Below are 13492 nucleotides of genomic sequence, written 5' to 3'. Positions count from 1 at the left end.
ATCTGAAGAACTACTGCTCAATACAACTTTATGAAGAACAGCAGCTTCTTGAATCAAAATATCCAGAAATGATGGTTAGAACTACTTCCACTAACCCTTACTGGGAAGCTGTGCTGTAACAGCGTCCACACTGTGGTCTTTATTACTTTCTCTTTAGTTACTGTATGAAGTCTTTAAACAATGATCCAAATTACCCGTGAGAATATACAAGAAAAGAAACACTGAAAATGAAAAAGCAACAGTAAGAAGTGGGCACGCACACAGAGCCACAGACACGTCTAATGTATACAAAGTGAACAACCCGCCGATTGGGAGACGCAGCCAACTGAGCACATAACATTACTCTTTATTAGGATGGCACCGCTGCAGGTTCACAGCACACTTGGACTCATTTGTCACAGTTTTTTTAGGCTTTAAAAGCAAAAATGTTTGCTGCTGCTTGATCCTTTAGCTAATTACACAATGCTGACTTCTCAAGCCAAGTTCAGCTTTCATGCACAGTCAGTGCTCTGACATGTCAGGTGTAGCTGCAGTGCCATGAAACAGCGTATGTGAGAGTGATTGTTACAAACGTGCACATCTTTGTGGTAACGTACAGAAGGCGTGCATCCAATCAACTGAGCCCCTGCTAAATGCTCACTTATACTTATATGAGGCTCAGCTGATCACATTAGGTCACGCATTGGTGTTGGATTGTAAGAATATGGCATTGATGTTAATAAGTTGTTAATAAGTTTAACATCTGGGGAAGATATTGTTATTTATTCTCTTGCACCAGCTTTCTTTGATCTGAGGCCAGGAAACTGTTTAAGCACACAACCTTAAGGATCACTCTGGGCAGTGCCACCATGCAGACTGTTAAGCTAATGGCATGCTGGCTAAAGCTTCATATTTACTGTTGTAAGAGAGCGTTATTGATCTTCTCACTCATCTCTAAGCAGGACAGGAATTTACCGACAAACTTTAAAGGGGATCTGTTATTCTCATTTCAATCTTTATATTCATTCTTGGACTCTGCTAGAGCAGCTTTTCATGAGTCGCACTGTGAAATGATCAGTATTTGTCTCGGGTGGGGACTGGGAGCAGCTCATCCCTCATGCCCCTCATAAACAGAAGGTTTTTGAGTGCAGGTTGTCAGCCAGAGCTGTTTGCCTGAGATGGTCCTATTGGAAATATTCTCTCTCTTTAATACAAACAGAGCCAAGAGCAGAAAAATATTTGAAGCAGTCTGAGCTTCGACTCGTGAGGATTGCGCGCACATATGCTGATCTCATCATTTAAAACTGGTTAATGGTTAATATGAGCACAGTTTAGACATAATAAGCCCATTTAAATATAACTGCTGAGAAAAGTAGCTGTTGCCAGTGTGAACACATTTCAAGTCGCAAAAAAAAATAAAAAATCAGTCGTTTTTGGCATTTTTACTTTACAGTAAAATTAAATAAATTAAATAGTGAGTTATTTAATAGGAACTGTGCAGTTTAACATAGCTCCACTACAGAGCGTGAAGCTGATGAGTGTATAGCTGATGCTAAAACAGACAAAACTTTACAGTATTCATTACTGCAAACTTCCAGATTTTCTTGTAAGTTTCAAAAATGACAGTGGCAGCCCGTTACTATCATTAGTTCTCGTTTCTTTAGTTGAATCTACAAAAATGTCAAAGATCACACAGTTTAACAGACAGAGAATCATATTTTTGCACCAAAAAGGGCTGAAACTTGATGCACATTTTAGCACAGTGTGCAGTGTGTCCTTAAAAAATTGAAGTAAGTGGAGACGTGGAGGACAAACGGCCTAAAAAACTACCTGCGGGAAATGAATAGCATCTGAAAATCGTGTCCATAAGGAACAAGACCTGACACAGGACCTGATAGATAATCCATGTACTGTTCACTGAAGTCTCATCAGAAATGGTCACAGTGGAAGGCAAACGGGAAAAAATGACTGATGGATTCAGATTTTTTAACAGAGAAGAGAAAAAAAAAATGCAAAAACGTCCAAAGATCTTTAAATATCCTTAAAAAAGCCTGGAGAATTATCCCTGAAGATCCTCACAGAGATGACAGAGAGCTGCTCAGAGAGCTCAGACTGAATAAAGGTGATCATAACTAAAATTTTCCATTTCTATTTTTGCTTTAAATACTGTATTTCTCATAATTTTTTCATGTTTCGAAAAATCGCCGCACCTATTTTTTATTTTCCTGTGAAATATAAAGAAATGCGGGTCAGTTCAAGACTTTTGCACGCTAATTTACACATGACCCAGGAAAAATAAAGAAACATATGCATGCACGCATCATTCAGAATGAAAATGATCTGTTTTTTTAGTGATTTCGTGTGTTTTTTATGCATTTCTCTTCCAGAGCTGTGCTGTTGAAAAGGGGCAAAAGTGCACTTTCCCCTATATGATACTTAAATCACTTAACTAGAGGTCTTTCCAGTCACATGAAGCCCATTATAACTGAGTTCTGAAACGCATGGAGCCTGCAGGCACGCTCTTGCATGCACTCACACACCTACATAAACGTTCTCGCTGCGTCCGTCGCAGCTTCCCCCTCGACACAAGCCATAATCAGAAGCACTTGTGTTTGTCTCGGTGTGCACCTGGCCTGTGAGCCGTTCTCATTTCCTCTTCACTTCCTCTCTTCATCATACTCTATGTTATTGTCTGTTGAGGTTTTCATGCTCCCCTTTGGACCAAAAGGGAAATGACTTGTATAAATACAATATGTCATAGTTTTCCACAGAAATCAGTACAGTACAGTTTGAGGTTTTGCTGAATATTTCACTGATCATAAATGTGTAAAAAGTGGTAGGATGCTATGATTATGGCACGTCCTCACCCTAATCTGCATATTAATGAGCGAAACACATGGTGTTGGACTGTTCCACCTCTTTAGCACTTTGCACTCCAACAGTTTGGAGTTTATATCTACAGCAAATATCTCTAATATGAAGTCCTTTGCTGACCTAGAAATATTTGTAATTCATTGCATTAATTAGTTTAATTATTGATGCTGCTGGCATGAGTGGTATTTTGAAATTATAATGAAGATTATTGTGGGATATTAGGCAGCTCGAGGGCTTCTTCACTTCATTTTTCTCGCCAGCCAAACAAAAAAATGAGATTTCTTAAGTGCGAGGAGCTCGTCGAGATGTACGCCCCAGTGTAACACTGAGGTAGTGCTCCCGTGTCAGAACGGATCTCCGCTGTGGGCTCAGCGGCCGAGTCGCCGTGCCTCCGTGTCACCTGATTAATGACCGTGTCTCCTCTCCTCCGCAGACTGCCTTTTGAGCAAGATGTTGAACACGGAAACGTGGACCACTTGGGCGACTGTGACGGTAAGAGGAGCGATTGTGGCTCTGTGTATTTGTGTTGCTCTGCAAACGTTCAAACAAATAGCTCTCCTGTCTTTGGCAGGCCTTACATAAGCTCGGTATGTTCGAAGTAAACAACAACACAGTAAAAGAGAGAAAGAGCCCGGTGGTTTCAGTTTACACAGAAGACATCCTCAAATAAACCCACAATACGTCCCAGTCCACCTCGGCGGTCGGCCGTATCTAACTCCTCCCCAGGCTTATCGCTCCGATCCTACACGAAGGCCTGAGAGCTGGTTAGAAAATTACAGTGTCTGTTTTAGCTAATTTTGTTCTTCTCTCTGTTTACTCTGTCCTCCTTTGTATGCTGTCTTTGCTTTGGTCTGGTAGGTTTTGTTCCATATACATGTGGTTAATTATACTCAACTCCAGCTTGGATTCCCCTTGATGTCCTCTTTTTTTTTCCCCCCTCTATCCATATCATTATGAAAATAGATTTGGTAACCAGCAAAGCACAATCTCTACTCTAGATACACTGAGGTTTCGGATACTCCCGTGGCACCCCTCGCTTTGATCTATGTGCTAATTTCAGTGCGTGCAAATTAATCCTTTGCTTCTGAAAGTTCCCGGAGTTCATGTGCTGTGCTCCCTGAGAGAAGAACAGATAAATATTTCATAATCAGAACCTGCGTACAACTCTAATCCTGTTTCAGATGGCCCCTCCGTTTGATGCTGCTCTCTCACGTCAGGTCCTCTGACCGCCAAGCTGCGGGCGACTTCCTCTGGAGCTGATGACGGAACAAAGTTAGCCTTCAGGTTTTGACTTCACCAAGCCCAAGTGTGCGACTTACAGAACGTGTGGAGGACCCTAGTCAAAGTAGTGGTCACATACCTAAACAGTAGGGGTGCAACGATACACGAAATTCACGGTTCGGTTCGATACTTTGGTGTCACGGTTCGATACTTTTTCGATACAAAAAAATGTTCATGCCTTTTTAGTTTTTCATTTAATAAAATTATAAATATATATTTTAACTCAAAAGTACAGTTTTTAAATTTAATGCTGCTGAAACAACAAAATAATAAAATAAAAAAATCTATCTGATCCAGAAATCACTCATCTTTGGAAAAGAGAGTTTATTACAGAGAAATGGCTCTTTCCAAAATAAAAGCTATACTATACGCTTCTTCTGGGCTTCTTCTCAGCAGCATATTAAACATATCAGGTCCCCATAAGGAGAATCATGTGCTGACGGCTGTCTAAATGACTCGGGTAAAGTTTGTAGCATGCGTGCTTGTTGTTTTTGTCTGCTTCCACTTGTCTTTGCACAAGGATGATGTCAACGTAAATGTGCAGTCATATTCGTTGTGTTCCCACTAGTGCTGTCAGTGTTAATCTCGTTAAAATGACATTAACAGCATAACGCCACAAATCTCCCTTAACGAGTTACCGCGGATCGCCCCGTGCGTCGGGCTGGACAGCGTCAACACATTAACAAGCTAACTGCGCTAACGCACTAGTTCCCACCAATGTAATTGAGCATTGCGTGGCACATCCGACATTGTTTTACTTTTGTCCATGACGCGCTTACCATCAGGGTCATACTTCACATGAAAACCAAAATAGTTCCAAACGCCAGATCTGAATAAGGGTGGGGGAGGTTCAATTTCAGGTAGCGTTGAGGCAGTGACCATGTTGCAACGAGCTTAACTTCTGTCTTGCTAGCTTGCGCTGCGCTCAGTGGATCTGTGCTCGACAGTGCAGCCTAGGCAGAGTAGTAGAACGCAGATCCCCTGAGCGCTCAACACAGACAGCATCGTCAGAAGAAAAGTTGATTGTTCGATACATATGCGTACCGAACCGAAAGCACTGTATCGAACGGTTCAATACCGATACGAGTATTATTGCACCCCTACTAAACAGATAGCAGGGTGTGTTATATCAAACACAGACTAATTAAAGAATCTCTGGGGTTTTTGGTTATTAACACATTTGTGATTGCCAAAAAGCATAATGATCTGGACAGACCGGCAGCCTATCCAAGCAAAGAAATCTTAAACAGATTTTAATGTATTTGTACTTTACATTAAAATAACATCTTGGTTCTTTATCAAAGCTGCTGCTCTGCACAGCCATCGTTGTCCGCTGCAGATCTGACGGGCGAAAAAAATCCTGCAAATGAAGAATAAGCGCTCACATTCATTTGGTTCTCGCACTAATAAAAATTATAAACTAGATGAAAAATGGTCATTTTAATTAAATTGCACAATTTCTACCATGTGGAGATTTAGCTTGAGCAACTGTACGGCTTAATTAAAAGCAAAACTTCTCGATCATTACTGGTGTGCTACGCTGGTGGGTGAGAGATGAACACAATCACACGGGTGTATTAGTTGGCTAATGGGGCGTTTTACAAGCTGCGGTCTGGGATCCCGGTTTTGATGTTATGTTTACGGGTTTCGTGCGAGGTCTCGGGGTCAGGCTGAGACTGGCTGATGTTAAAGGTGCTGCTGCAAATAGATTTCTTAGAGCAGCACAGACTGACGGTGCATTAGCTGGTCCTCTGTGGTTGATCTCATTTACAACTTGCAGTTGGCTATCGTGCTTAAATGTTGTGGCTCATTGAAGCAGGAAACTTATTTGAGATCATGACAAAAGAGGCCAAGTGATCATATGAAAACAATTAATCTTCACCAATGTAAGATTTTCTCTCTTTGAAGTCACGCATTCCAGAAATACCTCTTCAAAATAAAGGGCTCATATTTACACAGTCATTTCAGTCATTATGAGTCATTCGTATTCATTTAAGGGGACCGATTATCCTCGTTTCCAGCTCCATGTTGTTATTATTGGATCCTACTAGAGCAGCTTTGCACAATTCGCAGTTTGATGCCATTTCCGTCGTTATGACTCATTCATATCCAATTAAAAGGACCTGTTATGGTTATTCCGAGCTCCGTGCTTTTATTATTGGACTCTACTCGACCAGCTTTCACACTTTGATTGATTATTGATTAGATTACATACTCTACTTTTACTCTCCTTTTAAAGCCTTTAAGACCTCCCTTTCAGACAGATTTCTTCTGATTGGCTGCCCCTCGGAAGCAACTCCCAGCCGGAGCTATATAATGAGGAAAGGCACATTAAAAACTCGTGTCCATGATTCTGGCCACAGAGTCGACAGAGAGTGTTAATTTATGAATTTATCATATGTACACAGAGATGAAAGCGTGCAGTATCTGCTGGTCTTGGAGCGCCGCCACATAAAGATGTACCGTCCTGTTTTCCGGTCCTGCCTTTGAGGAATTTCCGAGCTCCGAGGCACGTTTTGGTCCCACATCTGATCCCGTCGTGAAATATGGCCGAGCTGAGCTCAGCTGACAGAGGCGTGCTCCGCCGGTGCGAAGTGACCGGGCACTGCTGGGCCGACATGGCGGGAACGTGAGCCGGCGTCTATCTGACAGCTGCCACCGACGCTCAGGCTGCACTTTGTCTCAGCGGGCGTGATGAACTTGGTGCCGCGATCTATCCTTTCATCATATCTCTTTTATTTGACACTTTCATTGTCTCTGATACGGTTCCTTTCCTCTGTGTTTCCTGTTCGTGGTTAATGCTGAGTCCATCTCTCTTTGTCTTTCTGTAAGACAAAGACTCTTTCAGTCATCTGCAAATGTAATATTCAGTCAGAGGAAGACGGAGAGCCGCGGCTTCAGCAGGCCTGCTATGAAAAACTGTCACTGACACCGTTAAGACTTTGAAAACAGAGTGCACATCCTCACTCCGTGTGCCTGTCAGCATTCCTCTGCGTTTTTATGTATATAGGACACGCGCTGTATATGCATGTGCTTGGAGCCACACAGACTCCTCGGAGGCCCGGAACGGTGGAACAGACAGAAGCCTTTTGGTTGCTGAATATTTCATATCTCTATATTGGACTCATTCCACCTGTCTGTACCTTGACCAAGCAGATGAGAGGTGAGATATGGTCTGGCCTATCTATGTCTCTTTAAGGGAATTCAGCAAACTCGTTTTTTGCTCTCTCCCTTTGGCTTCTCCTCTCTTCTTGAAGATGAGTCACTTTCTGTAGCTGCATGTCTAACAACATTTTCCCTGTCGCTTCCAGCCTCAGTTCAGATTTCATATTTTCACCGTTAAAAACAGAAATTACGAAATAATAAATGAAGCCATGTGATGATTAACAGGAGAGGACATAAGAGAAAGGAAACTCTGAATATCGAATCTTCGCCTCTTCCTCTAAACAGCCGGATACTTTCCCCGCGGCAGGTAACATGTTTTCATCGTAACAATTTAAGAAGTTTAAAAGCAGAAGTCCTCTTTGATAGAACGGCTGTCGGTGACAATCTGAACGCATTACTTCTTCGCTCTGCCTCGCTCTTGCAGGATTCTGGTGTTATCTCGCCGCTGGCGTCTGAGCCTCCTCGTTGTTTCTTTCTTTCAATTTTTCCAGATATTTTCTCTGAAATATTTTCCATTGCTGTAAATGTTTGGAACCGAATTACTGAATAAAATCAAAACTGCCTGCTTGGCTAGACACCGCCAGTGAAACTGGAGGTGAGAAAGTATGTTGCTATTTGTATTTCATAATTGGCTGAACCGACCCATTAAGGTTATGATGGTCATATTCAAATTATGCTCGTTTTGTTTTGCTATTAATTTATGGCGCCGTTGCTTTTGCTTCCTGTGCTTCAGCGCTCCTGCGACCGGGAGTTCCACGTGCTTGGCTGCATTTCTGTCATTTTTCTTTCTTCCCCCAGCCTGAAACGACAAGCTTCTCTGTGATTAGTTCTAGTTTGCACAAGTTAGCGCTGCAGACTTTTCAACGTCTGGATTTTATTCATGTGGTGGGGACGCTGTCATCGTGGGTCGGGTTCAGGTTAACCTTTCACTGCCAGTGCTACTCCTGATGGGGAAGGTTGTGAGTCACAAGCCATGGAGATTTTGACAGAATGGGATGAAAACTACCAGAAAACGTGGATGGGAGCGACATGAAAGACTCGGAAATGACTTACATTTGGGAGACGGAGGTGAAAGATGATTCTCATGTGGGAGAATATGAATAACAGTCTAACAGGAAACGTGTGGGTCAAAAAATGTGTGGACGCATTCCCCCTTAAAGCTTTGACAATCATTGGAACAGGGAAAGGATTTTACGAGTATAGCTTCCATGCATGTGCTTTGTACGTTCTTGGTGAGGAAGTTGGGAAAGTAAACTGTGTTTGTCCTTCACACGCTGAGCAGTAAACCTGCGGCCCGTCAAGGGTAGGTTGGTTATATTCATGATTTAAGGGGATATTATGCTAGTTTTGTTCTTCTGAGCCATTTATTGTGCCATAGTCTGCAGTCCTCTACTGCTTCAGTGCCTCTCCTCTAACTCTTCTCCCTCTGGTCTCTGTAAGTGCTGCACTGATTTCAGAGCAGCATTGTCGTCAGACCTCAAAGAGAGATGGATGGACGGCCTTACTTAGAGCCCAGCTAACTGCCTCCCCTTTCTCCTTAACCAGAGAGGAGCAGTTGCTGGAAGGAGAATCGATTTTCATCTCTTCGCTGGCTGATGGCAGTCGAATAGATATCAAGGGTGATTCTGCAAGGGGAAAGGAATGGGGCCGAGAGCAGCACAGATGGGGGGGGAGCTGGGTAAATCAGATCAAGGAGTGGAGAGTAGAGCAAAAAGAATGAGTAAGGGATTGAGAGATCATAGGAAGAAGGCAAACTTTGAGGATGGAAAGGGAGAAACAGTTCAGGGGATCAGAAGCACAGAGTCATAAGGGTGAATATAGAAAAGAAGCAGAGTGATGGGGAGAGGGGACAGAAATAGTCTGGTTATAGGAGGAGGAGATGCAGCAGCGGTAATCACGTAGGAAATTGAGAAAAGAAGAGGGTGAGGGTAGATGAAAGCCGTGAGAATGGAGGCCGGCGCAGGGAAAGGAAGGAGCATCTTTTTTTTTGCGGAGCTTGGTCGGCCCGGTGTGACAAATGGACTGAGAGCACCACGGGCGTCTCCTGCGTCACGCAGATGTCGCTGGCCTCTTCGGCGGGCTTGTGACCAGGCTGTAACTCTGCCACGGCGACGTAAACCACCTGCCTCGTATCCTCCTGATCTTTTCTTTTCACACATCACAGAGGAGCTGTCCTTCTACTTTCCTCACGCAAGCATCCACGTCTTTACTTTGCTTCTTTCAGATTAGCCCGTCTGTCATGAAAGTCAATGAAATGAGGATAATGTCTCTCACAGCATCACAGAAGGAATTTCTTTCTGCAGTGTCAGGAGCGTGAGACCAGTTTCTTAATGGGAAACGGTGAGGAAGTTGAGCGTAGCTCAGGATATTGACTTGTGGTTATGTATGGCTCTCTGTGCATTTATTAGAAACAAAATCCCTCCTCCACACACACACACACACACATGCACGCACCCCAAATATTAGTATGTAGAGACATGCTGTTGCTCTAAACCCACTTTGATCAAAGCAGACTTTGGAAGCACAGCATTTAATTGAGACGGTGTGTTGTGGGAGGGACACTTTGATGAAATAGATGAGGTCAGAGAAATATCTGGATTCAATTATTCACGTGTGCGTGTGTGTGTGTGTGTGTGTGTGTGTGTGTGTGTGTGTGTGTGTGTGTGTGTGGGTGTGTGTGTGTGTGTACAGGGCATGTGTGCTAAGGCAAGTCTATTAATCTATAGGCTCTATTTTCTCTTGTGCAGGCACTTCATTGTTGCTCTCTAATCTCTCTCATACAAACTAACATACAGCACAAACACTGGGATGGTGAAGCTGTGATCTGTACACACGCAGCAGTTTCGAGGCTCTAATGCAGCAGTGGGCAATTTCCCAGGGGGCCACAGTGCTGTGAAAATAATTGCCCATCCCTGCTCTTATAAATGCATGCACAAATATCATATACATTTTAATTTAATAAAATACTGTCTGTGACTTCATGTTGATTTTAGGAGACCTTCTCTTGCTCATGTGATTGAAAAGATGCAACCATCACGTAGCAGTAATATTGACATGACATGAATATTGACAGGGGCGTCTGCTGCGCAGTGAATAATACCCATAGTCAGGTCAGCAGTGTCAGTACATTCATCAGTTATTAAATAATTCTGACACAACTCCAGCATGGAATGAAATAAATGTATTTTTCATTCCGTCCTGGAGACACAGACTTTTCAGTCCGTTTCTGTCTTTAAAGCAATTTTGATCCATAAAACAAGCAAACAGTCACAATGTGGCAGGCAATCTGTGATAATACGATGATTAACTTAGAGATAAATCTGCAAAAATCCCTTTGTTGCCATCTACACGTACAGACTAACCATTACCTACTCACATTCCAGCCACAATCTCAGAGATATTAAACGGAAATTCAGGAATTCCTCTACAAACTGTGATGTGAGGATTTAACTGCAAAATGACAAACACGCTCAGCAGCCTTTCTTTCACATAGGAATACAAGCAGTTCGGTCAACTCTACTGCAAAGAGCCACGTCGCAGACTGTCAGCAATCTGTCTCCATTTAAAAGTTAGACAGCAATTATTTGAAAATCTCTAGCCTGTCTGAGAAGACTGCAGTCAGTCTGAGACAGGCTGCCTCCCACCAGGCGAGCAGAGGAATCGCCCCGAGGTCAGAAGCGGTCGCAGGGAGGTTTCCTTCTTTTTTCTTACCAGAGCTGGAGCCGATCCCAGCAGATGCTGACAGAGACGCGAGCTTCACCCTGGAGTCCTCGCAAGTCCATCACAGGATTATTTATTAAGTACTAAATAAAAATATTTGGGCTGCTGATGCACAGAATGCTCTTCCTGGCCTCAGAGGAAATTTACATGACTTGCCATAATTAAGGTTGCCGTGACTACACGTGCTGATATTGTATTCCACCTTTTAATAAGCCCTTAATGTCTTCTTCAGCTTATTTGCTTTAGTGTGCCATGTGAGAACTGCGTTTGTACCTCTGGTCTCTAAAACTGCACATATAAGTTGTGCAGAGTGTCTGCACTTACAGTTCTGCTTGCAGGAACACCGTCATTAATATCTGCGGGCGAGCATTTGTGTGCCCTCCAATTTAGAAGGCTCTTCACAGTGGACGTCTCAGCAAGCGTGACAAACTGCAGCTGGATTTATGCTGGATTTACTTTTAATGATGTTTGAGCAGAACATACTCTGTTGACAGAAACCCCCAAACTACCTCTGAAATGCTCGAGTGTTTTGTGTGTGTGTGTGTGTGTGTGTGTGTGTGTGTGTGTGTGTGTGTGTGTGTGTGTGTGTGTGTGTGTGTGAGTGTGAGGGAGATGAGAATGTGTGAACACGCGTGTGACAGGTAATATAAGCCACTTCTGTAAACAGTGTAATGAGTCAGATTTGATTAAAGTGTCGACAGACGCCACATATGTCAGATCCACTTGCGACAGGCTCTCGCAACGCGTCGATTGGTCGGCTTCAGTTTTTCCAGGTCGTAACCTTTGCTGACAGGCCAATCGGTTACAGCATAAACACGGGCTAAATGGTATGTCAGTACGGCAGCTTGGGTCTTTTAATTTACCGTGAGGGCATCTTAATTCTAAAAGAAAGATTCTCGTATCCACATCATTTTTGGGGTCCTGCGAAATCTTCGGAAGAGCCTCCGGCAGCAGTAATCTCAACACTGCCTCATTTTACTTTGTTGTTTGCAAGCCTTTTGAGGATAGAGTCAAATTGTGTTTGTGCAGACACCTCATCAGCTAAAGTCAACTCTGTTAAACTAGTCATCAGACAGGATTCGGAGGCGATGTGTGGGTGTTTGTGGGGCCGGAGCCGCCGAGACGTCAGATTCCCTCCTCGTTCCGTTACAGCACTTTTCTCACATCTCTGTTTTCCCTCTGCTGATAATAACGGAGTCGGTTTTCCAACAAACGCCTGCATCCAAATTGACACACAAACAATCAGAGTCGCACTTTCGGCACCCGTTTTTGCTGTGAACTCACTCAGCCGTAATGACATAGCTAGTGTTGCCACAGCGTAGCTACAGATGGAAGCAATTATGGTGCTGTGAAAATATTTCCTGAAGAAAGGCAGTGTTTTGACTGGTGGAACAGCGGGATGCAGTCACTCAGTAATTGAGGTCCGCTAAAACATCAATGAGGCGAAGGCAGATTGGAGATCCCTTGTTGTGGCGTCATGTTCGAGTGGATGACGATCACCGCAGAGCTAGGACGGGCTCGTGCTTTTTGTCTGGCTGCTTGGAACGCTGTGACGAGCTTTGTTTAGGAAGGAAAACGTGTTGCCAAATTTACAGCCGCGGCCTCATTTCATTCCATCCTAATTATTGCACTTTGGAGGGGGCCTCGGCTGAGGTTTGGGCAGCGGGGCTGATAAAGCCAACAGAGTTCTTTGTATTTAAACGGCAGCCGGTTAAAACACAGGATCTTAAGTTTGCTGATGATAAATGTGTTGCCCTGCAGTCTGAACCCATCCAGCGGCAGAGAAAGACAGAGATGATGCTATCCCCTTTCAGAGGCAAGGCAGAGAGCTTTCAGAAACCTCCATACCACCTTCCTCCAATCCTAACTTTCTTCTGTCACTCCTGCAAGTCGCACACAAGGGCAGGGAGTGAGAGTGAGGGGAAGCGGAGATGGAGGAAGCGCAGCGCGTAACTGCGCATCCCCAGACACCAGCTTGCGCTCTAGCTCTCACATCTTTCCCACCCCGAGGAGCTTCTGAGAGGCTTGAAGAACAGAGCCAATCCCCTCGGTGAATGCTGAGGTTTAGGCTGATGAAATACGAGGACCTCACACCATTTACCAACTGACATGTGTAAGTGTGTGTTTGGGCGGTGAAATAGCGTCTGGTGTGTGTTGTTTTTCAGTGTGGATTTTTTTTTTTTAAAGAGCTCTAAGAAGATAAGAATAGTAGCTTCAGCCTTTGGAAAGCTCGGCGAGGTGCAAGGACTCCTGAAGGTTTTCGGCTCTTTCATCTGACTTCTTCCTCCGAGTCCTCTTGGCTCGCATCGCATCTCGCTCTCCATAGCAGGTTCCTCACAAAGAGCACTAAAAAACACATGGGAACCCGCTGACCCCTCAGAGAGCCTCAGATCTGGGCTGATTGATGTTTTCTGTGTGTGTGTGTGTGTGTGTGTGTGTGTGTGTGTGTGTGTGTGTGTGTGTGTGTGTGTGT

The 13492-nt window shown here is 43.8% G+C and overlaps 1 protein-coding gene across 4 annotated transcripts in view; it reads left to right on the top strand.

The window, feature by feature from the left end:
• Positions 1-13492, top strand: part of sema6bb (sema domain, transmembrane domain (TM), and cytoplasmic domain, (semaphorin) 6Bb) — a 130142-nt gene that overhangs the window by 99593 nt on the left and 17057 nt on the right. For all 4 annotated transcript variants that reach the window (XM_005727051.1, XM_005727052.1, XM_005727050.1 and 1 more), the window contains exon 16: positions 3287-3345. In XM_005727051.1, the coding sequence (XP_005727108.1) occupies positions 3287-3345 (59 nt within the window). The remainder of the gene's footprint in view (positions 1-3286; positions 3346-13492) is intronic.

This window comes from Pundamilia nyererei, unplaced genomic scaffold (genome assembly GCF_000239375.1).
Source record: "Pundamilia nyererei isolate P.nyererei 1_Seehausen unplaced genomic scaffold, PunNye1.0 scaffold00023, whole genome shotgun sequence".
Taxonomy (NCBI): Eukaryota; Metazoa; Chordata; class Actinopteri; order Cichliformes; family Cichlidae; genus Pundamilia; species Pundamilia nyererei.
The sequence above is the reverse complement of the archived record's forward strand: the minus strand, read 5'-3'. Positions and strand labels throughout refer to the sequence as shown.